The sequence below is a fragment of the Sorex fumeus genome, unplaced genomic scaffold, assembly GCF_029834395.1.
Source record: "Sorex fumeus unplaced genomic scaffold, SorFum_2.1 ptg000026l, whole genome shotgun sequence".
Lineage (NCBI taxonomy): Eukaryota > Metazoa > Chordata > Mammalia > Eulipotyphla > Soricidae > Sorex > Sorex fumeus.
The window spans coordinates 12,613,130-12,640,169 of record NW_026606083.1 but is presented as its reverse complement, the minus strand read 5'-3'; the positions used below and the strand labels follow the sequence as shown (position 1 = coordinate 12,640,169).

Genomic DNA, 27,040 nt, shown 5'->3' with positions numbered 1-27,040 from the left:
GGTCCTGCCCGATTTTCTCAGAACTTGGGTCTAAATTTGGGGCCGCAAAGGTGCAGGTGGGAGGCCCGGGCGCCTAGAAGCTGGGAGGGATGAGGGTTTCGTGGGGTGAAGCGTGTGGCTGGCCTGGGTGTGGCCTGCGTGTACCCCGCTTGGGGGAAGCCTGAAGGCCGTTGTGGGTTTGTTTTTTCCTTTTTGCATTTTGGATCACAGTAACGCTCTGGGTTCTGATCACTCCCTGGCGATGCTCGGGGCTCTTCTAGGGTGGCGGGGCTGATCCTCGGTCCGCTGGATGCAAGACCAGCGCCCTAACCCCTGTAAGGCTCCTTGGGCCAGCTGATTCCAAGCCCCTAACCCAAGTGAGCCCCTATTTCCTCATCTGCAAGGGGGGGGGGGGATAACTGGGTAACAAAACCTCCCCGGGGGGTTGGGGGGTGGGGGAGGCGCGAGGTAGGGGTGGAGTCAGCCTGCCAAGAAAACGTCCCTGGAAGGGTGTGTGTGCGTGTTTATAAATTCCCGGACTTCCCCAGGACCCTGCCAGAACCTTCCAGACACCATCCGCTCCCCCTGGAGACCTCCAGGACCGCACACAAAGCCCCCCACGCCACTACGGGCTCGGCTGGTCTGTGGCCTGGACGTGGAAGGCGCGTGTCGCCGCCACCGAGGGAGGAGGGCCGGAGTCCTGAAACGCCGCAGGAAGGCGTGTCCCCGCCGCGGGCGCGCCCGCCAGACCCTCCCCGCGTGCCAGGTGCGGGGGGCCGGGGGCGGGCCGGGCAGGTGCGTCCATCGTCCCCACTGCGGGCTGGCGGGGCTCGGGACGCGCGCGCGCGCGCGCGGGGGGGGAGAGGGACGGCGGGGGCGCGCGGGCGGCGGGGGGCGCGCGGGATTGGGGCGGCGGGGGCGCGCAGCAGCCTGAGGCGCGCGCGGCAGGCGGCGGGGGGCGCGCGCGGGGCGGCGGGGGCGCGCGGAGGCGGAGGCGGGGGCGCGCGGCGCGGCCGCCCGGGGTGCGTGTGCGTGTGCGTGTGCGTGTGGCGGCGGCCGGCAGGGGGCGCGCGGGGCGCGGGGCGCGGCGGGGGCCCGGCGCGGCGGCCGCGGCTCTCGGGGCGGCTTCGGGGCGCGGCGGGCGGGCGCGTGGAGCGGGGCGCGGCGTGGGGCCGGCCGTGACGCGCCGCTGGCCCGCGAGCCCGGGCGCGGGGGAGCCCCCGCGGCGCGGAGATGCGCGGGGCGGCCGCGCTGCTGCTGTGCCTGCTGGGCTGCCACGTCGGGACGGCGCGGAGCAGGACGCCGCGAGCCCCAGGTGCGTGTGCGGGCGGCCGGGCGGGCGCCCCGCGGGCTTTTGTGTGGGCCGCGTTGCGGGGCGGTGGCGCCCCGAGCCCGCCCGGTCCCGAGGGGGCGGCGCCGCTCCGGGCCGCGCGCGACGGCGGGGCCGGGCCGGGGGGGCGCGGGCGGGGGGCGCGCGGGCCCGTCCTCGCTCCCCGCAGGGCCGCGGCCTCGGAGCCGGCCCGGGGGTCGCCGCCGCCCGCCGTCCCCCGGCGCCGGGGTCCCGCGGCCCTTTCGTGGTGGCGGCCGAGGGGGGCCGCCGCGACCCCGGGTGTGGGGGTGGGGATGCCCCCCGGGTGGGCGCCCCGGGCCCCTCGAGCAGCCGGCCTGCCGCAGTTCGGGAAAGTTTCGGGGTCTCCTTCCTCCTCCACCCCCCACCGCCCCTCCCCAGGCGACGTCTGTTCCCAGGCCCGCAGGGGGGCTGCCCCCGGCCCCGGGGTCACCCCCGCCGAGGGGGCAGCCGCTGGCCCCGGGAGCCCCCCGCGATCACTTAGAGAGAGAAAAATCCATCCTGGCCAGGTCTGGGTGTCGCCGGCTCGGCCTTTTGTCTCCTCGTTGGCCTCTGCAAATGCGCCTCGCAGCCCCGGGCCGCGAAGGACGGCGGGGGCGGGGGTGGGCCCGCGGGGCTGGCTTTTGTGTTTAGAAGAAGCGTTCCTGCGGGATGCCCCCCGAAGCCGTTTGGGGCACGCGTGTGCGGGGTGGAAATCGGGGGGCGCCTTGGCTGCCTCCTGGCGTGAGCTGGGCCGCGGCGGGCACCCAGGCGGAGCCTCCTTCTGGGCGGTTTCCCAGCAGATAACCCCAGATTTTATGCCTCTGTCCTTTCCTTTCCGGAAAGGGGGTGCCCTGTGGAGCGCCCATGCGGATAAAATGAGGTGGGGGCTCCGGGAGTCAGCTTCCTTTAGCTTGCACCCTGCCTTGCCTCCCTTGCTCAGGTCCATCCCCCTTTCACCTTTCAGCAGATGTTCAGAGCCGGGGTGTATGAGCAGGAACCCCTTGGATGGACCCCCCCCCTCATGCCCCATAGTGAGACCTCGTGGAAAGAGAGGGTCCCAGTGTCATCAGGGGTCCGTTTATTTCCTACACGTTGAACTGAACGTTTTCCTCTCCACAGCCCTGCCCCGCAGTACCATTTGCTAGAATCTTGCAAGCTGGCCGTTTCTGCAGCCAGAGTATAATATGACCCTTATGGATTTCGTATCAATTTAGTCCTGTTTATGGTAGAGGGGGTGACATTGACGAGGTTCCCAAAAAGATGGCATTTCTCTAAGGCTGGGAAAGGAGTGTTTGGGAGGTTAGGTCACTGGCGTTGAATCCGAGCCTCATTCATTAATACTGGAGTGCTCTTTGAGTCAGCTGTTTCAATGAATGTGATATTTGTGCCTCAGCCAGGCGCTTAGTCCCGGAGAACCGGGTTGCAGTTTGGTTTTGCACTTGAAATGGGCCAGAGGAGAGAAACATTTGAGCTCAGGCATGCTTAGGAGAGGAAGGCTGGCCTTGTATTGGGGGAGGGGGAAATGGCCATGAAAAGACCGAATCAGTGTAGGGTGAAGGCCACAGTTCTTGCTGTTAAAATCTCAGATTAGGTCACAGAACTGGAACATTCAGTGGAGTGGGTGGATACTGGCCCCCTCCAGAAAGATGTTCATGCCAGGGATTGGCGGATCATGGGTAGGCAGCGTGCTGGAATAGAAGCCTCCTGGGAATATTCCCCACCCTGGCGTGGTGCCCTTCCTTGGGTGGGAATGGTGGTTTAGGGTCACCGCGAGGAGCTCCGGCAGCAGGCAGGGAGGGTATCATATCCCGACTTCTTGCTTCTCAGCACCATGGCAAGGGAATGGACCTGGTTGGTTGCTGTTTTGTTTTGTTTTCCTTTGACTGCACAAGGTCACTCCCCCTCATCCTTCAAACCATCTCGACTAGTTTCTTGGAGCAGAATGTTAAAGGCTTGTCTTTTCTGTTCTCCTGGGTTACATGCAGGTGTGGAGACACGGCAGGCTGTTTTCTGCCTAGTACTGGGCGGGTGGAGAGAAGGTGCCAGTGGGTGCCCGTGCCTGCTAGTGCAATGCTGTGTCCTGGGGGCTTAGCCTGAATCCTGAGAACTCCATACCCTGCTTCAGGCAGAGTGACCCAATTGCTGAGAGTGTTGCTCTTACTGTAGGAAATGTCACTAGAAAGCAGGGGGAGGGGAAGGGTGTTTGCCGCCTTTTAGAAATGCTTTAAGAACTGCTCAAGAGCCTGGGACAGAGCAAAGCCACACACTGTTCCGGTGAGATAACCGGGTCCAAATCCTTTCCTTATTAAATGGCTCTTTAATAACACAGAGCCAACTAACAGCTGCAAAGTGTAAGGTTTGGCATGGGGAGGGGATTTCAAACACGGTGCTCGTTGTCAGTGGGAGGCTTTGCCAGGATCCACATGAATCTGAACCAGCCCTGGAAGACGAAAGTGTTTTCCTCTATAAATGTCCTCAGCAACATAGGAAGTGTTTATAACGTCTGCTTTTCCCCTCCCTGGAATTGTGTGGAAACGCAGTGGACTTATTTTTTTTTTCCCCCACTTTTTTTCCACCTCTTATAAGGCAGTGTGTGGAGGCCCGCTGGAGAGAGGAGAGGGGCCTTCCTGGCAGGGGACCAGCCACACAGATGTGCTCTGCGGAGCGGGAGCTGGGCCGTGCAGGCCGGCCTGTGTGCCAGAGGGAAGGTCAGGGCCAGGTCGGGCACAGCAGGCTGACTGCAGAGCTTAGGATCTTTATCTTGCTGTGTCTTATCCAAGGGCGAGGCGGTTTGCAAGGCTGTTCCGGCTTTTTTGCCCACCTCCGAAAGCAACATACAATCTGTCCTACATTTGAGGTGCATGTTGGCTGACTCTTGCCTCTCAAGAGCCCTGTTCTTTGCCAGTTAGGACACAGTGCTCTGAGCGAAGTCTATGCAGGATGTGAAGTCTCTGGAGGGGCGAAGGGAGTGCACAGGGAGTAGGACGCATGCTGACTTCATTCTCAGGTCACAGTGCCCCAGTGATGGAAACCAAGCTCAGGTCTCATCCCCTGGGAACCCACAGAGGGACATTCCTGGAAGTCTGGTGTGAGAACAGCTCAGAGGAAGCCACTGAACCTTCTAGGGAATTTCAGGCCCTATCTTGGAAATGATTGCAGTAAATGTTTTTTTTTTGTTTTGTTTTGTTTTGTTTTTTAATGTCCTATTTGTATCTATCCTACCAGGACTTGGTTTTGGTTTGGAGCTCAGAGCTCACTCCTGGCCAGCTCAGGGATCACCCCTGGCTCCAGACTCAGGGATTGCTTCTGGCTGGCTCTTCCGGTTTCTTTCGGAGCCAAGTCTGACCCCAACTTACAAAGAGCAAGTTGTCCTATCCTCTGTATTATGGCTCTGGCGCAGGCCCTAAGGTACTTTGTAAAGCTTACCGTATGTTAGCTTCAAAATCCCCACCCAACGGAAGAAAGCATCACGGGATCTTTAGACCGATAGCTTACAGATGAAAGGACTTTCTAGGGTTTAATAAACTCTTCATTTTTAACAAGTGACTCTTATCTCTGTCAGCCTTAACCATGCATTCATTTTATTATTGTGGATATAAACCTAGTGGCCTTGGTAACTGTCTCTTCCTGAAAGACACTACGTGGAAATCAGGTAGACGAGCATAGTTGGAGGGGAGGTATAGGAGTGGGTTAGAGAGCGAGAAGAATTTGTCCTGCGATAGCCACTTGCTCTGGTGCCCTGGGTACAGCATGTTTGCAGGAAATTTACTTGCTAATGTGACTTGAGTCTCATTTGTGGAAAAACAAGTCAGTTTTGCTTGATTTCACCAAATATGTCTTCTGGACTTTCGAAGACCACACACGGTTTGTGCCCCATCCGCCACTTTCCAGCAAGCGTGGCCCTAGATGAATTTATCGAATGACGCCTCGGCACTCTGAATAGATGGATTTATTTTGTAAAATAACAGTCCTTTAAAAGAAATTCTAAAGTCGCGCCCAATCACGTGCCCTACCTTAAGCAAAGCATCGCTTGGGAAATTGAACCAGCGCGTCTGCAAAATGTGAGGCAATTAGCCACTTTAAGAAGGTTTTTCACGGTGGGTTTCCTGGGGTGAGCGGCTGAGTCAGCACCCAGCCAGTGCTCCTGTCAATGACGGGCTCCAGAGAAACAGGGGACTAAGGCTCTCAAATCATCTGACCGGGATGAGAAGATGCTGAAGGAAACGGTGTTTTTAGCAGGTCCTTGACATGGAAGCTGTTCTCAGCTTGACCCTCAAGTGAAATGAACGGCCCCTTCCGGTTTCTCTCAGAGCCAAGTTTGACCCCAAACGTTGGTTCTTTCTCGCTTTCATGTGCCCTTCCAGGATGCCTTCATCTGTGTGATTCCAGCTGGTGATCCCACTGAGGGAGCTGACTCCAGCTTGCCTTTCTCTGCCTCGGGCCTGGGCTTTAGTTCTGAGCATTTCCTGCGAGCTCATGGACATGCCAGCTCGGGGCAGTGCAGTCCCCACACACTCCCCTTCCAACCGCCTGCCCTCCTTAGTTCTCCAGTGACCAGTCTCAGACCCCCGCATCCCCTGAACTGCTGGCTCTGCTTTGTTTGTCACATGTCTGGTCAGCAGTGCAACAGAAGCATTTATGCAGGTGTCCTGAGATAGAGGCAAATTTTTTGGCTTTTGGGGCCACACCTGGAGATGTTCAGGGGTTACTGCTGGCTCCTTACTCAGGAATTACTCCTGGTGGTGCTTGGAGGACCATATGGGATGCAGAGTATCGAACCTGGGTTAGACTGCATGCAAGGCAAAGGTTCTAACCACTGTACTATCACTCCAGCCCCAAGATAGAGGCATTTCCCATGGTACCAGAAGGCACCGGGAGACCAAGTTCTCCTTGTTCAGGAGCAGAGAAAACCTAGACTGAGACAGGATAAGAGCTCAGGTTCTCTCTAGCCAGCCCAGGCAGGTGCAAGGACGTCCCCCAAGGACACCCAGAGCCCAGTGTCTGGAACCCGCAGCCCTCCTATTTCTCATGGAAAAAGAGACTTTGCAGAGCTGCTCAAATTAAGGCTCTGCCTGTGGGAAAAGTCTGGGATGATCCAGACGCTCCTGTTCTACCTGCAAAGATCCTCCCAGAGGGAGGCGGGAAGAGTCTGCAGGGAGAAAGCCAAGGGCCAGGAGTCTCTGAAGGAAGGGCGCCTACTCTGTGTCAAAGTCTCCTTACTGGCTGCCTCTGATGTTTATTTCTAAGTTTTCAAAGATTTATCTACAGAGGAGCAGAGAAAGCTTGGTTTTGAAGTGTGGAAACAAGGCACCACTCAGGATTTCCAGGAGATACAGGTAGATGAGTGGGGATTTTAGGGTCATTAAATATTTTTAGCAGCAATTGCATCAATTGAATAATATCGGTGTCTCCAGGTGATTCCCAATGTTAAAGTTCTGAATAATTTCAGAAATGGTTGAGGAAAACTCTCCTGGGGGAGATTACATAGGCATTTAATATGCTTATCAAATATCTTGACCCCTGAATTTTGTATGTCACAGACAAACATACATTTTAGAGCTGGCAAGACCCTTGGGATTGTGGGAAGCAGTCATTGGCATAGGGGAAGGGGCTTAGGAAAAGACATCTTGGAAATAGAACTGTGAGAGATTCTCCTATGCTGTTTTGCTTTAAGCTCTACCCCCTCCAGAGAGAAGCGTGGGTTTAATGAGGAAAGACAGCTGGTCAGACGATAGTTCTTTCGTTTGCTTAGGCTTACCTTTTTGAGGTCAAAATTTGAATAGAAAAAAAGATCGAATTTGTATAGAGGAAGGGGTTTGTTTGGGTCCTTTTTGGGGGGTGAGGGGTAGTTTCGGGCCACAGCTGGCATTGCTCAGGAGTCACTTCTGGCTCTGTGCTAGGGCCTCACTCCTGGCAGTGCTCTGGGCAGAGAGGTACTCTGGCGAGTCTTCTGATTTCTAGTAACGACAGCATCAGCCCACTGTCAGTGATGTCCTTCCTTCCTTTCTTCCTTCCGCTGGTGTGTGTGGTTGTGGTTTGCTTCCTCCATAGCCCGGCTTACATCCTTCCTCCCTCAGAGAAGGTCAGTGAGAAGCATTTTCTAATGGAAACTGTTATTAACAGATAACCAAAGCACTTTAATGGACTATTCTATGATTTAAAAAATTAATATCAAACCATTGACTATTGACGTAATGTACAGCCAGCCATTAATATGTTATTAATAACTTGGAGGAGTGCATTGCTGGGATAGATCCTACAAAAAAGAAGGGACAAGGTGGACTGCTAGTCCATTTAGGCTCCTGGAACAGAAGATTCTGGCCCCGTGTCCACAGACCATAGATGCTCACTTCCTGTGGGTCTAGGGTCCAGGAAGCCCAATTCCCACACAGGCATGCAGGGGCTGGTGGAGAGCTGCCCCTGACTCACAGGCGCTGGTCTATTTTTTAATAGAGTTTTTTCATAATAATTTATTATTTTCAATATTCCAACACCAGCCCCACCACCATTACACCTTCCACTATTATTTCGAATTTTCCCACCACCACCCAAACCTACCCCAAAGACATATCCTAAATAATTTATTTTGTATTCTTATCATGAATAATCCTCTAAGATTAATCCTAAAAGGTTTCCTTAGAGGAAAGTGTGTGAAGAGTTTTGTATCTCACCCTGGAGACATTAAGCTCTTATACAAGAGATTACTAACACGTTCCAGATTGGGCCTTGTGTGCTAATTTTTTTTTTTGGTGGAGATTAGTTGCCTTCTACTTTACACCTCACTCATCAAATTTGGTGTGCTACTCTTGGTACATCAGTGGCTTAGAAATGAGATGTTGTGTGGCTACAAATGTGGCCGCCTGCTCCATGAATTCTAAAATTTTTAATAGGATGATAGAGTTGGAGTTAAATTTTTAACTGGTGACTTTGGGGTCTGGAGATATCTCTACAGCTTGTGACTCTCTTCTGAGATTTATTTGTAAGTCTTTGGGTCATGAGCTTATGTGGCACCAGAGGCAGTTTGTGGGCATGACTGCTAGCCTCCCAGAAGCACAGGAAGATGGGAGGAGGTAGGCACTGGTCTTTTGCTAGGAGCTCATATGGCAGAATCAGAAGCCAGGATGGAGCTCACCCTGGTCTCTCCTCGGGCCACTCCTGAGGACACTCTCCTCTGACTGACTCCCGACACCCATCACTTTCCCCTTGGAAGGTGCTGGGGTTCCACATGCCCTCTGAGCTCTCCAACATCAGAGTCTTCTGGGTCAGAGGGTTTTTCTGGTTGCTGTTTTTCTTGGGGACCACACCCTGCCATGCTCAGCGGGCCACCAAGGCACTGCTCAGGGGAGCCTCCTGCCATGCAAAGCGTGTGCTTGCTCTAGTCCTTGACCCTTGTTTCCAGCCCAGGCTGGCACCTGTATGACTCCTGGGGTTAGATTGGGAATCCCTGTGCCATCTTGGGAAACTAGAAGTCAGCAGTTTCAACACCAAGGGAAGAAGTTGCTTTCCTTCTTGCCACTTCACTTTAACATAGTGGTGCATGCGTGTTGGGGGGGGGGGGGGGGCGGGCAGGGGAGAGGACACTCACCCTGCCTCCTGCAGCCATAGTGTATATCCTGGGTGCCCCATGTCCAGTGCAGGAGGGGCTGAGAGGCCAATTTCCCTGCCATCTGTGTATTGGGGATGGAAGAGACCTGTAGGTGTTCTCTAAGCAAGTTCTTAGAACAGACGTGGCACCTTGTTTCTGCCAACGTCCCATGGTGTCTGCAACCTCGTTTATAGCTATAGCACATCAGCAGATAGGCCACAGGCAGCTGATAAGGGGCACCCTGTCTGGGCCATTATGGACCAGTGCCAGAGCTGGGATTCCCTGGGCCTCTGTGACCGGCAGGCTGCCTGTAGCCTCTCCCCGAGACATGTCACATTCTCGGCGGCGATGCTGGTTCCAGGGCTCCTGAGAGCATTGTGTTTCTCCCCCACTCCCCGCCCCCAGACGCTGAAAAGTCAAGTCGATCTCAAGAACTCCGATGCCCCCAAGTACCCGGAGTGCCAGGAAATCTCTGTAGCCCTAGCGTGAAGCCCGAGAGCTCAGTCAGCACATCCCTCCCCAGGCCAGGCAGAGGTGAATCAGGAGCACACGTGCCCAATGCCTGGGCGGATGCTGTTACAGAGCTGCCACCTCCTTCTCGGGCTGTGGGAAAAGGCTGTGAGTTGCCCATGATGCCCAAGCCACTTGTCCAGAGCCACAGGGAAGGGTTTGAATCCATGGTGTGGCCTAGGCATTGTGCACTAGATCTTTAGGCTGGAGACATGCTGATTCTTGGGGCCTCTTCATGGCCAAGGCCTTCTCTGAGGTGCCGCGCGGCCCTGGGGACGGGGCCTGCGCAGCCCTTGGCAAGCCACACTGGGTGCTGCTGGGGTGTGGGATCCAGATGTGTGTGAGCAATGCAGAGCCCACACGGACAGCCTGAGGGGTTCCCTAGGGGTCCAGGCGAGCAGGGTGGGATTTAGGGTTCCACCCTGCTGAGCCTGGGAGAAGCTTCTGACTGGCAGTCAAAGCCCAGTGGTATCTGGCAGACTGTCTCTCTCCCATGAGGGAAACTGTCTGAACACAGCAGTGGCAGAGCGGGCGACGGGGTAGCAGGCAGGGCTGATGGTGGGAGTCTTTATGGTGTGTTTGGATTTGAAAAGCAGAGCCAGATGCCCTTTGGTCCCCAGGCACCAGCAAGGGTTTTATCCACTCCAAAGTGTGAACTGCCAGTACTTGGTATTTGAAACTTACCGGCAAAAGGCTAGTCTTTTTCATCCTGAAGAACAAGTTTTCTCCTTCCTCTAGGCTTGAGAATTAAAAAAAAAAATTATTTTTCCATTTTGTGGTGCTGTAGATCAAACCCAGTGTCTCACAAACATGGCAAATGCTTTATATAACAGCCTCCTGGGAATTAATGTTTACGCGATGTTGTGATGAGACTAGAATAGGTTTGGTTGTTGGTTGGCTTGTATTTTTTCCTAATCCTTATTTCACGAAAATGTTTGACCATACAAAATTAGTGAAAGGATTTTATAGTGAGGGCTCAGACTCACCACAGAGATCCTACATTTAGCATTTCCCGTGTTCACTAGTACGTGCATACCAAGTCCGCCATCCTTGTCTCCATTCACCAACCAATCATTTTTCAAAGCATTTAGAATTTCTTTGATATCAGTGCCCTTTTCTCAGCTCTCTGCAGCAGGCCTGTCATTCGCTAGAGTTCAGTATTTATTCCAGTTTCTGTTGTCACGGGAAAATTTGCATACAAGGCAGTAGACAAGACTCTGTCAGCAAAAACACACGCCTGTGCCATCCCGCGTCTCATTGAGATACAGAATATTTCTATTGCTTCAGAAAGCCAGTTCGGGACTCTCAGCAACTCCCCACACCAAACCCAGCCTGCAAATGTGGTCCGAATCTCACCAGCGGGGTTCAGGACATGTTCTAGAATCTCATATAAATGGACTCAGAAAGTATGGACTCTACCCCCTATTTTATCCACCATACTTTTTTTTTGAGCCTCATCCATAATTATTGTCTTTCCTTAATGGATTTATTTTTTCACATTGCAGAATACAATTCCACTGATTTCATGCATCCTACACTTGGTTTATTCATTTGCCCCTTGGTAGACACACAAATTCTTTCTGATTTTTTGACTATTATAAATAGAGTCCCTCTGAACATCTTTTAAAAATGAAGGTTGTTGTTTGAAAACATGTCTTTATTGCTTTGGGAGAAATGCTGAAGAGTGGGATTGCTGGGCCATGAGGTAAGCAAAGAAGCCGCTAGACATTTTTTTTTAATCGGTTGCATCTTTCTATACTCCCATCCAGTCAATAGTCAGTGAGAATTTCTTTTGCTTCATAGTCTCACAACATTTGGTGTGCTTTAAATTTTAACCATTTTGGTGGACAGATTTATATATGTGTGTGCATATATATACATAAATATACACATCTGTACATATATACACACATATTTGTATATCTTAGGTAGAATTGTGTTATTAAATACTTAGACACATAGTTCATACACTTCATTTTCCAGAAATTAATGGCATCGTTTTTGAAGAACATGGAATACTTTAGGAATCAAAAGTGAGTTTTGATCTTTCTGTGCATACTTTGTTTCAACAATGTGTTAGTACATACTTGTAAAAAATATCTTATGGAAGTCCATCACATGACCTGATTATCTCCTCAGTGAATAACGATTGAGTTCAGCTATGCAGATACTCTTTATCACGTTCCTACAAGATAAGCTGGTGTGTGGTTGTAAATGAGAGAGAGAGAGAGAGAGAGAGAGAGAGAGAGAGAGAGAGAGAGAGTGTGTGTGTGTGTGTGTGTCCCCAGATAAGACTGATGTGTGCGTGTGTGTTTCGGTGGGAAAGGATTGGGAAAAAAAAAAAAAAACAAACCTAACTTTCCGGAGTCCAATATTTACACGCAGCTGAATCAAAGCGAAGACTGTTTTGCTGCTGCGCTTCTCCGGAGGAACCCCAGTGCACGCGCCAGGCAGAAGGGACTGGGGTTGATCTTTTAATGACAATGATCTTTTAATGCCTGGATCTCAATGCTGGGATCTCCTAATGCCAGGATCTCTTATTAATGCCAGGATCTCTTAATGATTGAGCTGCTGCTAGAAGTCCCTCAGGAGGTCTTTATTCACCCTTCTTGGTGATTGTCTTAATCCCTTTACACATTTTAATGACCAGTTTTTTAAAAAGCAAAGAGACAGTTCTGAACAGAGTGAGGAAGTCAGGACATTTGAATTCGTGCTGAGTTTATCCTGAGATGGTCTGTTGTGAAAAGGGGTCCTTGAGACATCGGGGGTCCCATTAGGGGCTAGGCATGTGGGCTTTGTAGGAGCTGGCTGAGGGAGCACGTGTTCCTGTGCAGGAGGCCTTGTACTCTGACAGGTTCTTACACGCACTGCTGCCCTGTTGTCTGTTGGCCGCTGAAGGGGGTGGAGGACGGGTTCGTGGGTGGCTGTAGGACTCTAGGGAATGGAGGGCCAGTCCGTGGGCGGCTGTAGTGGGTGAAGAGTGGGTCCGTGAGTGGCTGTAGGACTGTAGGAGATGGAGAGTGGGTCCGTGGGCAGCTGTAAGGGGTGGAGACCGGGTCCATGGGCAGTTGTAGGAATGGACAGGTCCAGAAGCTGTAGCTGGGGTGGGAAGGTGAGGCCAAGTGGTTCTGAGTGCGCTCGTGCTTCCTCGGGCACTTCTGCCCCTTCTGTTCCTCCCCAAGGGAGCTGCGGGTGGAGAAAACTTGCCTGTCAGTGCCCCCCACCCCGTTCTTCAGGATACCCCATGTGTTGTCCCAGAGGCCAGAGCTGCCAGGACTGGAGAGTGGAGAGGGCCCTGAGTACCAACGAAGGAGACTGTGGTTGGCCCATTTGGGGGTCTCAGCCAGCCTGGCGTTCTTAGGGGGATTGCTCCCAGGTCCCAAGTGTGGCTTCCTGGGACATCTACACAGATCCAATTGGTGACACAAATAACCCCTCCCTTGCTCAGAATAAAGGAAAAGACTTCTCCAAAAGTAGGGGGTTTTTTTGTTTGTTTGTTTGTTTGTTTGCTTTTCCCACACTGAGAACATGTGCTTGCTTCTGAGGTCCAGCTGTTCAGTCTGACTCCTGACTCCTGACCACAGACCCTCCGAAGCTACTTTATTTGGCATCCGGTATGGCAGGAAGCTATTCTCTGAGCACTGCAGGTTGCTCTTTTTTTTTTTTTTTTTTTTTTTGCCAGTGGTGGTAGGGAGGCCATGAGGTACTAGGGATTAGTGTGAGGTAGCACTCCACATCAGAGGTACAGCTCTGCCCAGCACCTTCTGATATTAAGAAAATCTCTGATGGGGGTCTGAGAGAAAGTGCTCAGGCGCTTCCTGTGACCTACTCTGGTTCTATCCCCAGCATCACATATGTCCCCTTGAGGCCAGCTAGGAGTGATTCCCTAAGCGTAGAGCCAGGAGAGGCCTGAGCACCACTGGGGTAGCCCCCAGACCAAAAACAAAAACCCTCCCCTCCAAAATAGTAAGGAAACCTGTGGTAATTCCATATTTGGAAACAGAGCAGCATTCGATAAAGGCAAATGTGTTTTTACAGATATGGTAATGCACAAGGTGATTATTTACCTGTATAAAGAAGAATGGAAAAAACCATGCATGTTTCATAGCGACTATTTTTGGGGGAAGGAGGTCTGTTTTCAACTCTTTTTTTATTATAGCACAGTTATTTACCAAGTTGTTGGTAATACAGTTGCTTCAGACCTTAAATGCCCCAACACCCACCCCACCACCAGCATAACCATCCCCAGCTTCCATCCACCACCCCAGCCAGCCTACTAGCAGGCACACATAGATCTACTTACTATTGTTTGTTACAACAAAGGAGCGCATGGGATGGTCAAACCTTTGATCAGTTGTAGTCCGTTGGTGATGGTTGTTCTGTCTCACTGGTGTGAGTGAAGTTACTGTCTGCGGATCTGCTGTGCTAGTCCATGCCCGCTGAGCCTTCGGTGTAACTGTTCAGGCCTCGTGAGCTCGATTTGCTTCTGTGCAACCTCCCCATCAGATTTACCATGATTCAGCTGGGCTGACAGTTCTGGGAAATTTTAAGGTGTTGCAGCCACGTGGTCCAGGAACTATGAGCCTGGAGCAAGTTATTGGCTTTGCAGTTGGATACAATTCAGTTGTGTTGTTGGGCCGTTGGTTCTATGTTGGTGGCCGTGGGGTCTGTCTGTGGGCTGCCCTGCTTTCAGGCCGAAAGGGGGGATCTGCGCCCCCACTCTGAGAAGACCCCTGAGTTCGCAACCCCGACCAGTCTCCCTAGGAAGGGCCGGTGGTATCCTGTTCTTCTGGAGATTGGCCCTGGGCCATTGCTCTGCTGGCAAGATGGCGGGGCTCAAGTGGATTATTGAAGGCCCTGCCCCGGTCTGATGGTGGAGGTGGACGCCTTCAGACTGGCCTCTGACCAGGCCTTTTGCTCCTTGCTCGGCTGATCCGTCTCTCTTGGTTACCCACCATCTGTTGCACGTGTTTGAAAGTGTGAAAAGGCAGATGGGCCACGGGAGGGAAAGTGAATGCGTTCGGCTGGTGAGGGTGGCGGAGAGCGCGCGCACAGTCTGGTCAAGTTTACGGCCCATCTGCCGGGACACAGGGAGCCCTTTGAAATGGCAGCTTTGCTCCCAGGCTTCGGACACAGAGCGGAGTGGCCAAATGTTCCCGAGAATAATCGCCGCCAAATGAAGCCGCGCCTTCCTCAAGGACGTCGTCTGGCACCGTTATGAGCGTTTTCCCTCTACAGTGAATCAGCCACGGCCAGTGAGATCAGACGCTGAAAGTGGTTCTTCCCACACATTTGTCCCTTGGCAGTGCCGAAACTGAAGCTGCTGTCGAAGCACACCTTGTGTTTGCTCTGGAATCCAAGCTTCTCTGCTAACTGGGGTTCTAAGGCGGCTTTCAAGTGGATAAACAGGTTTTGGCTCTCTATTTCCCTATCACTCTTGGGGAGAGGACCTTTTCTTTTATCCTCTTGAGCCTCATTAGCCTTTTCAAATTTCAAAACTAAATCACTGCCCATAATGTTTCTTTCAGTGTCCTGGTGGAAATCTATTAGCTATCCTATTAGGTCGTTAAACTTAAGCTTTGTAAATCGGTGTGTGTTAAAGTTCTACATAAGTGCTAAGTAAACAGAGAAAAGTGTGGCAAGCTCTCAGACCGTGGGTGTCGTTTCTATGTGTACTTACTAATGTTTTGTTCATTGAGGCAGAAGTTCCCAGATTCTGTCTTCCCATTTCTAAATTTAAGGCACCTGCCTTAAGAGAAAGGGATGGTAGCAAGGGACCATGGTTCCTACCCTCCCTCCCTATCACCTGCTCCATGGGTGTGTCATCCACCTATTCTGTCACCCACCTCCCCATCCACCCACTTTCCAGCCATCCACCCAGCCATCCACTCACCCACCCAGCCACCTTCCATTTGCCCATTCATCTTTTTTTTTTTTTTTGCTTTTTTTAGGTCACACCTGGCATTGCACAGGGGTTACTCCTGGCTCAGGCACTCAGGAAATACTCCTGGTGGTGTTCAGGGGACCATATAGGATTCTGGGCATCGAACCCAGGTCGGGCGCATGCAAGGCAAATGCCCTACCCACTGTGCTATCACTCCAGCCTGTCCTGTCCATCTTTCTACTCACCTGCCCAGCCAGCCAGCCATCCACTTGTCCATCCGTCCTTCCATTCGACCATCCACCACCCACTCATCCATCTCTCTTCCTACCCATCCATCCACCACCTATCCACATGCCTGCCACCCACCCGCCCATCATCCGTCCATCCATCCCACCACCCACCCGCCCACCTCCTGCTACTCCTGTTCAGCCACTCCCACTCACGGCCATCCTTCAGTCTCTGCTCCCCTTGTCCTTCACTACTGAATGTTACTATTATTTTCTTTCCTTCGTACAGTTCATTATAGATGTTCACATCCATTCTGTGTTTGCTCCCGCTGATCACTGAGAAGTGGTCTGGAGAGAGACTGTGATTCTGTGGCTGGTGCCGTGGGCAGTGGTGGGCCCCGTACGCCTCCTCCCCGGTGTGTCTCTCTCCATAGCCCTGCACCTGCTGTGCTGCTGTATGACTGCTCCACAGAAGTGCTCCTGTCTCTCCAACCACTCCTGGGCAGCATGCACTGCTCGCCACCTTTACTGCCCTGTTTGCTGTGCATTGGGCATGACCAGCCCCTGCCTATGGAACCCCCGAGCCCTGGAAAGACAGAGCTCAGTCTGGCCCTGACTCTCCAGGAACTCTATCCCCGTGGGGGAGCAGAGAAATGAGAAACTGTGTCTGCCAGCAAGGCCCCTTGGGACTGGGGAGAGAGTGACTCACTGGGCGGTGAGGGCAGCGGTTTCTAGCAGCCTCTGAGAGCTGGTCATCACGACCAGGGATGAGCGCATACCTTGCCTGCTCCAGCATCTGCATTTGGTACCTGACTGTGAGGCCCCTGGAGGCCTGCAGCGCCCTAAGCCTGAGCATCACCGGCCCCCAAACTGTCTGACTCAGTTGGGTCACGCCAGGGGCAGCTCCCAGACCCCACTTCCTGCAGCTAGTCATGGGGAGAAAGGGAGGTGGGGAACGGGGGTCACACCACCACTGGTGCAGGCTGGAGGGAAACAAGAGAAGAATGACTTGACCACAACCAAGTTCCCCTGAATTTACCAGGCAGCAGAGAAGGTACCCTCAGGGTACTCTGCTCAGCGGCATTGCTGAGCTGAGAGCCTCATGACTCCCGCCCTGGGGCTCGGGCGGAGTGGGTGTCCTGGAGTTCGTGCTCTGTCCATCTGTTCATCCTTACCCTTTCCCGGTGAGGTTTGTTCTGCTGCACCGCCACTGGCCTGGCCAATCTCCCACTGGCGCCGCCAACATCAAAGGGTCTGCGAGCCGAGGGCCATGCATTTGTTTCTGCTCCCCACTCCTGAGTGTTCCTCTCCTCACGCCCCTTCATGGACTGGGTCCCCCTTCTGCCACCCAGGGACCAAAAGGGTGCAAGGAGTTCCCCCTGTCTGGAGTTCAGTTTCAGCAACAGGAACGGAAACCCAGGGATGGGGAGGTGGTGGGTTAAAAAAAAAACAAACTCAGATGGGAACTTGCCAAGGTGATGGGGTCTGCAGTGTTCAGAGGAGGCTGTGGGTGCAGTCGCAGGGGTGGGGTGGGAGGGGCTCCCTTCAAAAGTATCAGGAGGGCCAGGCTTCCTCTTGGCAGGAGCCAGGGTGGAGAGACCTTGCAGGATGGGGGCAAATGGGGTGGGGGGAAGGGGTTCCTGACAGTGGGGATAGAGCCGGAGCTGCCCCTTAAGTTTCTTGCCTTTGCAAGAAGTAGGAAGGCAGGCGCAGAGGGCGCTTGGGAGAGCCTGGCTTTATGGGCCGCTCATTTCGTCACTCAAATATGCGTCGATATTGTTTATAACGCTTCCTCTGTCCTCTGCCAACCGTGCCAAGCAGGCCACAAGCCCCTCTCTCTCAGACAGTCCAAGTTCCCAGTGGCAGTTCATCGGCCAGCGGCTGGGGCTGCATTCCCCAATGGAGACAGCCAGCCAAAGCGTGGGCGGGGGGATTCTCCGGAGTCAGGGCAGGTCCTGCTGTCCTCTGCTCTGTGTAGACGGGGCAGGTGGGCCTGTGCGGTGCTGTTCTCTGCTTCGTGCAGGTGGGCCGGTCCTGCTGTCCTCTGCTCCTCGAGGCCCCAGCTGTGGCCCCTTCTGGCCAGCCGGTCTGAGCAACTCCCCACATAGCCGTGAAAGCACAGGCTGGCTGATGAGCCAACGAATAGTTCCCATGTCCTCCCCACAGTGTCATCCTCATGTCTCGGGGCAGGGATCGGGGAAGGTATTTTCCATTTTCTCTGGTCCTTTGTATTAGTGAACATAATCAATGATGGCGTGACCACAGCCTGAAGCCAGCGGAAGCCTCTGATGCAGGATGAGGAGAAATGGGGACCGAGGCCAGGCGGGACATCACCCCTGATAATGTCGGTCTTCTGCAGGGACTTCCCAACTGCTGGCCTGTGTCCCTGGGATGGCAGAGGCGGGAGTGGCCAGGCAGGAACCCCACCAGGCCTGCCCCTCTAAATACCCCCTTCGCTGTCCATGGGCCTTGGGCTCTAGGCTCTTGACCCTTGGCCCCTGAAGCCCAGGGCAGTAGGTCACGGGGGGAGGGGGGCGGTGTGGCTGCATCCCTGCCTATGGGCAGGTGACTCTGTCAGCTTTCCCATCAATGGCTGACTTCTCCCTCCTGAGTCCGCCCATGCTCCCTGGAAGCCCATAAGAGCCTTCCTGTGAGAGACAGCAGTGTCGTGGGGGCCCAGGGTGGGGTGGCAGAGGCCAGGGGAGAGGTGGCAAGTCTGTCCCAGGGAAACTGCACACACTTGCTTCGTGCAGCTGAGATATTGAGCAGGCTCGGAGCGCGAGCACAGGGACAGCGGCCCGTCCACTCGGCCGCCCCTGTGCCGGCCTCTGGCTTGGTTCCCTCTCACACGTGTGGCCTCCCGCAGTCTGGACCTGCGTGCGTGCGTGCGTGCGTGCATGCGTGTGTGTGTGTGTGTGTCCTAGGGACAGCAGTTTCCGGGAGCAACTCGGTTCCAGGTCACCTGGAAAGGCGGGGCTCATCCCTGGCAAGTGGCAAAGTGCTGGTGCCTTTCTACCTGTTTGGTGCCAGTGTGGCATTTAGTGTTGTGCAAGAACCATCTCATAGAAGTCACCTGCTGCCTGCAGGGGTGTCAGTTTAGAGAGAGAGTAGTTGACTGTTCTGTGCAGAGACCAGAGCCCCCAGTGTCCCCACCCCCGTCTTTTCCCCACCCCTGTCTTTCCCCACACATACCCCATTTCCTACCCCCTGTTGCTGCTGTCATATCCAGGGCCTGAACATTTGCTGTCAGAGATCCCTGCCAGCTCAGGCCTCACGGGGCGGTGCTGGCGTTGAACTCTCTGCTTCCTGCCCGCCAGCCAGGTGCTCTGCCTTGAAGCCCCAGACCCCTCCCTTTATTTTTTGTTTTGAATAATAGAAAATATTATCCTCAGCAGTGGCTGGCTGGCACGTGGCTCTCTCAGCCTGCTCTCGCTAGCACAAGCGAACATGCCTATCTTCTTCCCTCTCTCTCCTGGCCTCCCCCCATGTCTGTCAAGCAGGAAAGAGAACCTCATAATCACAAGATTAGCCAGATAAAATTTCTGCACTGTTCCCGGGGTCCCCGCAGAGCTGCTGGAAGCTTCCGTGTGTGTGTGTGTGTGTGTGTGTGTGTGTGTGTGTGTGTGTGTGTTGGAAGCGAGAGCTGAAAGCCTCTTTTGTTGGATGCATTTGCTCAGCTGCAGCCGACAACACTCCACGGCTGCCGGGTCCTTTGTTCGGGGCCAGAGACTCGGTCCTTTGAGAAGTCCCGGACACAGAGGAATATTCAGCACCTCCAGAGCAAGCCGACTGGCCGGGGCACCAACGCGGGCCCTTCAGATGTTTCCACCCCGTAAGCCATCGGCCCTTTCTTCAGAGAAGCAGAGAAGCTGAGCTAGACAATTAGGGGAGCTGGACCGGTTATAGCCTTCTGTCTAAGGCCAGCTGCTCTTACCTGCACTTCCGTCCACCACCTGGAGCCAGGGCGTAGGATTCAGACACCCGAAGGTAACCTGTACTCGGTTGCACCGAAAACCACAAGTGGTCCATCAGAAATCCGGCTTGGGTGGACACCTGCCACTGTTGCTGGAAAGGGGACAACAGGCAGGGAGCCCCGTTTCTCCCTCTCTGTCCTGCGGTGTTTCCAAGGGCCACCCTGGTGTTGACTGAAGCAGCTGTGTTGGCCAACTGCGAGGTCAGGCCAATCCCATGGATGCCTTCCCGCCACCTCTCGTGATGTGGGGATGAAGCGTGACAGGGTCAGGAGGACGAGGTGGCCAGCACCCCACCACCACTACCACCACACACCAAGACCTGTTCTAGGAGCTCGTGTTGCCTTATAGGATCTGATTTCTTTGGCATTGTTTCTTAGGGGTTCCACAGGGGGAGGGGGGCAAGATGGAGAGAGCCAGATCGGCCCTTCAGGAGACCCTCTGAAGCATCCCCAATGGGGCCTGACCCCTGGAGCAGGGAGGCGCTTTCCAGTTACCTGGGAGCACTTGAAAACAACTACTGTGACCAGGGTACAACACTTGGATTCTGAGTCTGGGATGGGAAGAGGGGAGGGATCATTTTTTCTGAAGCTCCTCCAAGACTGAGGGTCTCCCTGGCTGAGACCTGCAGAGTTTTCAGCATTGAGCATTGTCTGAAAGTAGAAGACAGAATGGAATGGAAAGTTCTAGAACCTTTGCTCATGCCCAGTCAGTTAAACTCAGTCCTGTGACTCAAGCCAGGAGGCTTCCGTCTCTTTCCAGGGTGGCCCAAATGGTCAGGTGAGGTCGATGCCATGAGCAACATCACTGATGGGTGCTGCCAACCACAGAGTGGGTCTCCTGGACACGGAAGTCACGCGCGTGATCCCAGATGCCATGTGGTTAGTTGGTGTCGTGGTAGCGGTGCTGCCTGGACTCTGGCTGGAGTTGAGCATTGGCCGCTGTGCCATGGCTGTCAACTGCCCCTCCTCTAGTCACCCAAAGTGGTGAACACGTTTGTCCTGTGGGCTAACTTCTGGAGAGGGTGACCCCCAGATGTGCCAGGTGGGCTGGGCTGGCAGATCCTGTGCCTGTGGTCCGAGCCGCTGGCCCGGGTGGTCTGCGGCATCATGGACCTTCTGCTCCTGGATTGTGGGTGCTTGGCTCTTCCAGGACCTGTCTGTGAGGTGGGCTATCAGGATCTGGGCGGGGATGAGCCCCCCAGTTGGGTCGGTAACCCCCCGGATCGAACGCAGAACCAGCAGGCTTAGCCTGACAGTGTTTTGTTGGTTAAAAATATACAGAGAGAGAGAGAGCGCTGGTACCGCCCGGCTCTGTCCTTTTCGTAAGCATCTTCATCATTTCTGTGGCTCCCTCGTACGCAGCAGTGACACCGGACATTCTGGCAGGAGGCTCTCCTCGCCCCTCAGATGCAATTGAGGACATTCTGGCCAACCCCTGGGGGCCTCTGGGGCGGTCAGTGGGCTTGTGTGCCTGCTGAAGGCATAGACCCGGGGGTGGGGTGCTGATCTGTGCTCCCTTGCAACCGCCGCCCACTCTCCCAACCCCCACTGGGTACGTTGTTCGAGTGTTCCCAAAGGCAGATGGGCCTATTTTTAAACCCTGAGCCAGAGTCGTTCCCCGGCTCACTCCTGAGTCATTCCACGGATCTTATCACCGATCTTCACGAAGGCATGGCTGGGCTGAAAATAGAAACTGTGGCCTGTGCCAGCAAGATTAAAAATAAGGACCCTGCCGAAGGAAGGGGCCAGAGAGACGGGGCAGCGGGGGGGGGAGGGGGCGTCTTGCCTCCTCTGAAACCTGCCCCCTCACGGCGCCCGTGTGCATGGCTGGGTGCAGGCCTAGAGGGTCATCTCTAGCCAATCCCTCAGCCCTCACAGAGACCCCCACCCCCACCCCCACCCCCAGCCCTGGTGGCTGAGAGTCGCCGGGAAAGGCTCCTCGGGGAGACCGAACACTGTGCCGTGAAGCCTCTGGGATCTCTGTTGATCGGTGCCTGGCAGTGATGAGATGCGTCAAGCAGGGAGCTCACTGGGCACAAGCACTTCCTTCTGAGGAGGGCAGCATTTGGACCCATGGGCTGGCATCAGGGGCAGCGTCCACAGTGATGGGTCCTGAACACTGTGACATCCTGTGATGCCAGAAGATTGTGTCTCTCTGGTGGTCACCCACAAACTGCCCAGTCCTGAGGAAAAGAGCGAAAACGCAAAGGCCACCTCAAATGTCAAGGTTAAGAAGAAGGAAGGTCTGAGGAACTGTGCCAGCCAACAGTGGCCCTCGGCAGAAGGGGCTTTCTTGTGGGGACCCTGGAGCACAGAGGGACCGAAAGGGAAAGCTAGGAAAGAGGCATCTAGTCAGTTCTGCTGAGGTACATGAGAGGCGCAGAGGGACTGAGGGGGAAAGCAACGGGAGAAAGAGGCATCCAGTCAGTTCTCCCTGAGGTGAATGAGAGGCAGAGAGGGACCTGAGGGGGACATAGGCATCTAGTCACTCCTCCTGAGTGAATGAAGGGCAGAGAGGGACTGAGGGGGACATAGGCATCTAGTCACTCCTCCTGAGGTGAGTGAGGGGCAGAGAGGGCCTTGAGGGGAAGCAAGGAAAGAGGCATCTAGTCACTTCTCTCCTGATGTGACTGAGAGGTCCTAAGAAACAGACTGAAGAGAAATGCTGTAGACAAAATGCAGTCATTGATGGCGTCTCCTGGGGCAATGGAACGACAGGGTGTGCTGTGAGCACTAGAGCAGGAGCTGTCCACTCAGAATCGTGAGGAGAGGACTTGCAGCAAGTGTGCCCTCCTCAGAGAAGATGTTAGCCGCAGTGGGGGGTAGGCAGCTGGGGAACTGGATGTTTCCATAGATCTAAAACTGTTCTGAAATGTTGTTTGTTTGACCTTTTTCAATGAAACAAGATACCCCCGAGGAGGAGAGTCCCTGCTCAGGTTGGGACAGAAGCAGAGAGATGTGAGGGGGTGATGCTGAAGGTTCCGGTTTGTAGGGGGGAAGAGGCACAGAAGGGTGTGGGGGGGGCGCTCGTAGTTGGAATACGTTTCTCATGCATGTCTCTGAGGTAAAGTGTCCGGGAAATACAAGGTCTCTGTTCTGAATTTATTTTGTTATTTATGGGAATTTATAAGTCCAATAATGGCAGGACTGAAGAGGTAGCTCAGCGGGTAGAGCACTTGCCTTGCACACTCCCTGGCACCACGCCTGGTCCCCCCCCCTCCCCCAGGCCCAGTTAGGAGTGTTCCCTGAGTGCAGACAGGAGCCCGCCCTCAGCCCTGCCGCTAGGTGTGTCCCCAGCCCTCCCCCCAAAGGGAACAAGTCTAATAAAGGCAGAAAATGTCACAACAGGCGTTTTATCTTGGCAAAGCTATCAGAAGCCAAAGCTGTATCATAATTAATGACCTTGCTAATCACGGTTTCCTTGATTAATGGATGTTCATATTTCAGTCTGACAGGGCATCGTAGTAGTTTTGTATTTCTTCTGAAAGGTCATGCAAAATAGTTTTCTCTGTAACCCCTCCAGGTCTGAGTTAGAACAAGATGCACATGTACCAGTGCCGTGACCAGATGCCAGGGCTGCAGAGACAGGGCAGCGGGGAGGGCGCTGGCCTTGCACCCGCCAACCCGGCTTATTCCCTGGCATCCTATGTGGTCCACTTAGCGTTGCCAGTAGTCATTCCTCAGTACAGAGCCAGGATAACCCCTGAGCATCAGTGTGGACCCAAAGAGAGATGGAGAAAGAGAGGGGAGAGAGAGAAAAGGAGGGAGAAGGAGAGGGAGAAAACGGGAGAGAGAGAGGGAGAAAGGGGGAGAAGGAGAGAGAAAGGGAGGAAGAGAGAGAAGGAGAGAAAGAGGGAGAGAGAGGGAGGGGGAGAGGGAGAAAGGGGGAGAAGGAGAGGAAGAGAGAACAATGTTCTGTATAGCGGCCACACCCATGGGTCCTCAGGGTTCGGGACACCCCCAGGTCTGCTGGACTGAGAGTGAGGTACTTGGAGACCACCCTGTCCTTACCCAGGGGACAGCCTGTAGTGTTGGGGATTGAACTCAGAGCCTCACATATGTACATGCATGTGCTGCACCACTCGACCATATCCCCAGCCCAAGAAATAAAAACGTCCAGAAGACAGAATTATTCACCTTTTTCCCTGCGCTGAGTTTATGGTTTGACTGTATGAGCTCCTGTCATTCAAAACTTTTACCATCCGATCATCTCCATCAGAGCAGCCCTCAGGATTAATTCCAAGGTGGACATTTCAGTGGGGATGCTTAAGTGACTGTGTCCCCATCCCAAGGCAGAGTGCTTTGTCTTTTAGGTAGTTCAACACGCAGCGAGGGAGCTGCTAGTGGCCTCAATAAGGGTGTTTCTCCCCCCTATACCCCCACTATCTAGGAAGTGATGCTTCCCACCCTCAAGCCCCATTTTCCACATTCCTTTGCTAGATTTCAACTAAAGACCCTCTTTGCTACCCTGTCCAGTTGGAGCCACCCAAAGGGGTCATGGGACATGAGCTGGATGTTAAAGACCGACGTTAGCACACTCAAACCCCACATGCCTCCTGTGAGCTCCATCCTCACTGCGTCCTGCCTCAATTCCATGCCCTGCGGATGACATTGGGGGTCGCCCCGGAGCCCAGGAAGCTGATTGGAGAACCGGGGGCCTGGGACGGGGTGAGAATTGGATTCATGAAGCACCAGCAAGTGTTGAGTAAGGCTTGCCCCCTTGGGAGCAGCCGAGGAGCCATCACTTTCCTCTCTGCCAGGGGCCCCTCGGAATCCGAGGCCACAGGGCAATGCTCTGCTCTGTGCCCTCCAGACCAGCCATGACATGGGCCAACCCCGTGGGGAACCGCGGCGGGCATGGGGAACGGTCTCCGGGAGGATCCCGCATCCGCCTGAACCGTCTGTGTCTCTGCAGGTCCCCCTGGCCACATGCCAGCCCCCCGCACCCCATCTCAGAGCCCCCGCCCCTGCTCTGCTTCCTGTGGCATGTGCTGTGCACGTGTGTTCTGGGGGTGAAGGTGCCCGCCAGGCCCTTCCGACTCTCTGGCTCTGGTCTCTTCCGGCCCAGCTCAGCTGTACGAGGGACACGCCAACGACAGCCCTGCTTTACCCGGGGGCGCAGGTGCCCCCAAGTGTGGCCCCACATCCCATCTGTCTCTCAGCCTGTTCCCCCTCGTGAGCTGAGGCCCAGCCCCCTCAGAGCTGTCTCCCCTGGCCCTGTGTGGTTGACTGGCATCTGGATCACAGATTTCACAGCTGTCACTCAAGGCCCTCTGACCCCAGACACCGTGACTCCCCTGGGGTTAAGGATCTAAGGGAAAGAGCTGGGGCCTTAAAGTGAACAGCGTGGTCTGTGCCAGCTACTGGCTCAAATGAGAACAAAACATAATGGGGGGAGGGAGGGAGGGAGGGAGGGAGGGGGGAGGAGAGAGAAGGAAAGAGGGAGAGAGAAAGGGAAGAGAGACAGAGAGAGAGACAGAGAGAGATGGATGGAGGGAAAGAGGGAGGGGGAGGAGAGAGCAAGAGAGAAGGGGGGAGAGAGAGGAAGGAGAGAGAGAGCGCGCACTCTGTATCAGAGCAGGCTTTACATGGAGGCACAGACTGAATCATTTGCAATAACCAAATACACTGGTCATCTGCACCATACGGTCATTCCCACCTCCCCCACCTCCAGCCCCTAAGCAGAGTCTAGAGTAGCCCTTATCCCCTTATCAGGTGTTGGACCAACCCTTGAATTCATTTTCAGTCTAAGGCAGCTGTGGGAAGAGTTTCTTGCTAGTTCTCTCCCTGGGGGTAAATCATGGGCCCTAAAGTCCGAAGCAGGATGTGGTACAGGTGAAACAGACGCCACCTTTCTTACCCATCAGGACAAGTTTCCCTTCGTCCTCACTTGCAAATCTCCGAGAGAGACGGAGGGGGTGTTGCTGCCGGGGGTGTTGGCCACAGTACATGGGGGCACAGGGGGTTGTGGGGGTCTCAAGGTGCGAGGATGTTTTCCACTCTGGTTAGAGCTGTGTTCCTCATTAAAAGGGGTTAAAAGGGGTACGGGGGAGCAATATCTCTGTACACACTGCCTCTCCGCTGGCGGAAACAAAGATAAAGCCTATCATACGCACTGTTTGCTTCTGTCAAAATGCAAACAGGCAGCAGATCTGCCGCTATCTGCAGAGCAAGTGGAGGGAAGGTGGAGAGGCCCCTGAGCTCTCGGCCGGGACTCACAGCTTCCGCCTGCACACCTGAGACGCCCATATCACGGCAAACAGAACACACCCCTTGTAAAAGTTGGACCGTTGGTGGAATCTGATCCCCTCTCCTTTGCCCTCGTCCCCAGCATGCCAGGAGTGATCCCTGAGCACAGAACCAGAAGCACAGCTAAATGTGGTGCAGTGTCCCTGCCCCGTTCCCCCAAAAGGTACCGTGGTAGCCTGACTCTTACCTGCATGTCAACAATTCTAGTGTATTTGTGTATCACAAATCCTGCTTTGCAAAGTCTGATTGTACCTCGGAAGACACTGGAAAGCCTGGCTTCTGCGGTGGGCTCTGAGTTGCACAGTCCTTGGGGGGAAGAGCAGGGATGGTCCAGGGTCACTCTGGAGCCGAGCCTGAAATGTGTCCCAACTGTGGCAGGGCCCGAGAGCCGGTGTACAGGGGAGGCACTTGCCTTGCATGTAGTTGACCCTGGTTTGGTCCCCAGCACCCCAGACGGTCTCCTGAGCACCGGACCAGAAGTTCACCCCGAGTGTGGTCTAAACCCCCAGCATCACTGCCCCAAGAAAGAAAAGACTTTGGGGCTGCTGTATTCACAGCACTGATTCACAGTTGAATATACTGATTCACTGATTCAAAGCTGAAATCAGGCACAGTCAAGAGAAGGACCTCGGGGGGCCTTGCAGGGCATCCCCTGCAGGCCTGACTTAGGTCCCCAGCCCCTTGAGCCCATCGGCCCCTGAGTGCCAGTGGCTGCACTGTCATCAGAAATGACCCTGGGTCTCTCTGTGAGAGGGGCTGGAGAGGCCCCTATGAATACACACCCCAGTCACACCTTAACCGTGCTGGAAAGACCTGTTGCTCCTGGCGCCGTGGGCAAGGATTCAGGCTAACGGCATTGCTGGTAACCCTTCGGGCTCATTGTGAAGCAATTGTGTGAGTTTGGAAAAGCTCCAGGGGATGTTGCTGCTGGGGGTGTTGGCCACAGTACATGGGGGTGGAGGGGGGTGTGGGGGTCTCAAGGTGCAAGGATGTTTTCCACTCTGGTTAGAACTGTGTTCCTCATTAAAAGGAGACTGGAAAGTTCTGACCCTCAGTGAAGCCACTCCTTAAGACTGGGGTCATGGGCCAGAGAGCGATTGCAGGGGGAAGGGCTTGCCGTGTGCCCCCCACAGCCCTGGGAGCCTCCAGCACCTCTGGGTGTGCCCGAAACCTCCCCCAAACACAAAACTCACAGTCCCAGTGGGCCCCGATGTGGCATCATGGAGTTGTGGTGCTGCACCTGCCCCGAGGTCACACCGGCTTGCTGGGGCCCCAGGGTCACAAAGGCCAGGAATGGAGCCCA

General features: G+C 54.5%; 1 protein-coding gene across 1 annotated transcript in view; it reads left to right on the top strand.

Annotated features, from left to right (window-relative positions):
• Positions 1 to 1,112: 1,112 nt before the first annotated feature.
• FAM171A1 (family with sequence similarity 171 member A1) overlaps positions 1,113 to 27,040 on the top strand; it is a 65,737-nt gene continuing 39,809 nt past the window's right edge. The window contains exon 1 of the mRNA XM_056114522.1: positions 1,113 to 1,294. Within this exon, the coding sequence (XP_055970497.1) occupies positions 1,213 to 1,294 (82 nt within the window). The 5' untranslated portion in view covers positions 1,113 to 1,212. The remainder of the gene's footprint in view (positions 1,295 to 27,040) is intronic.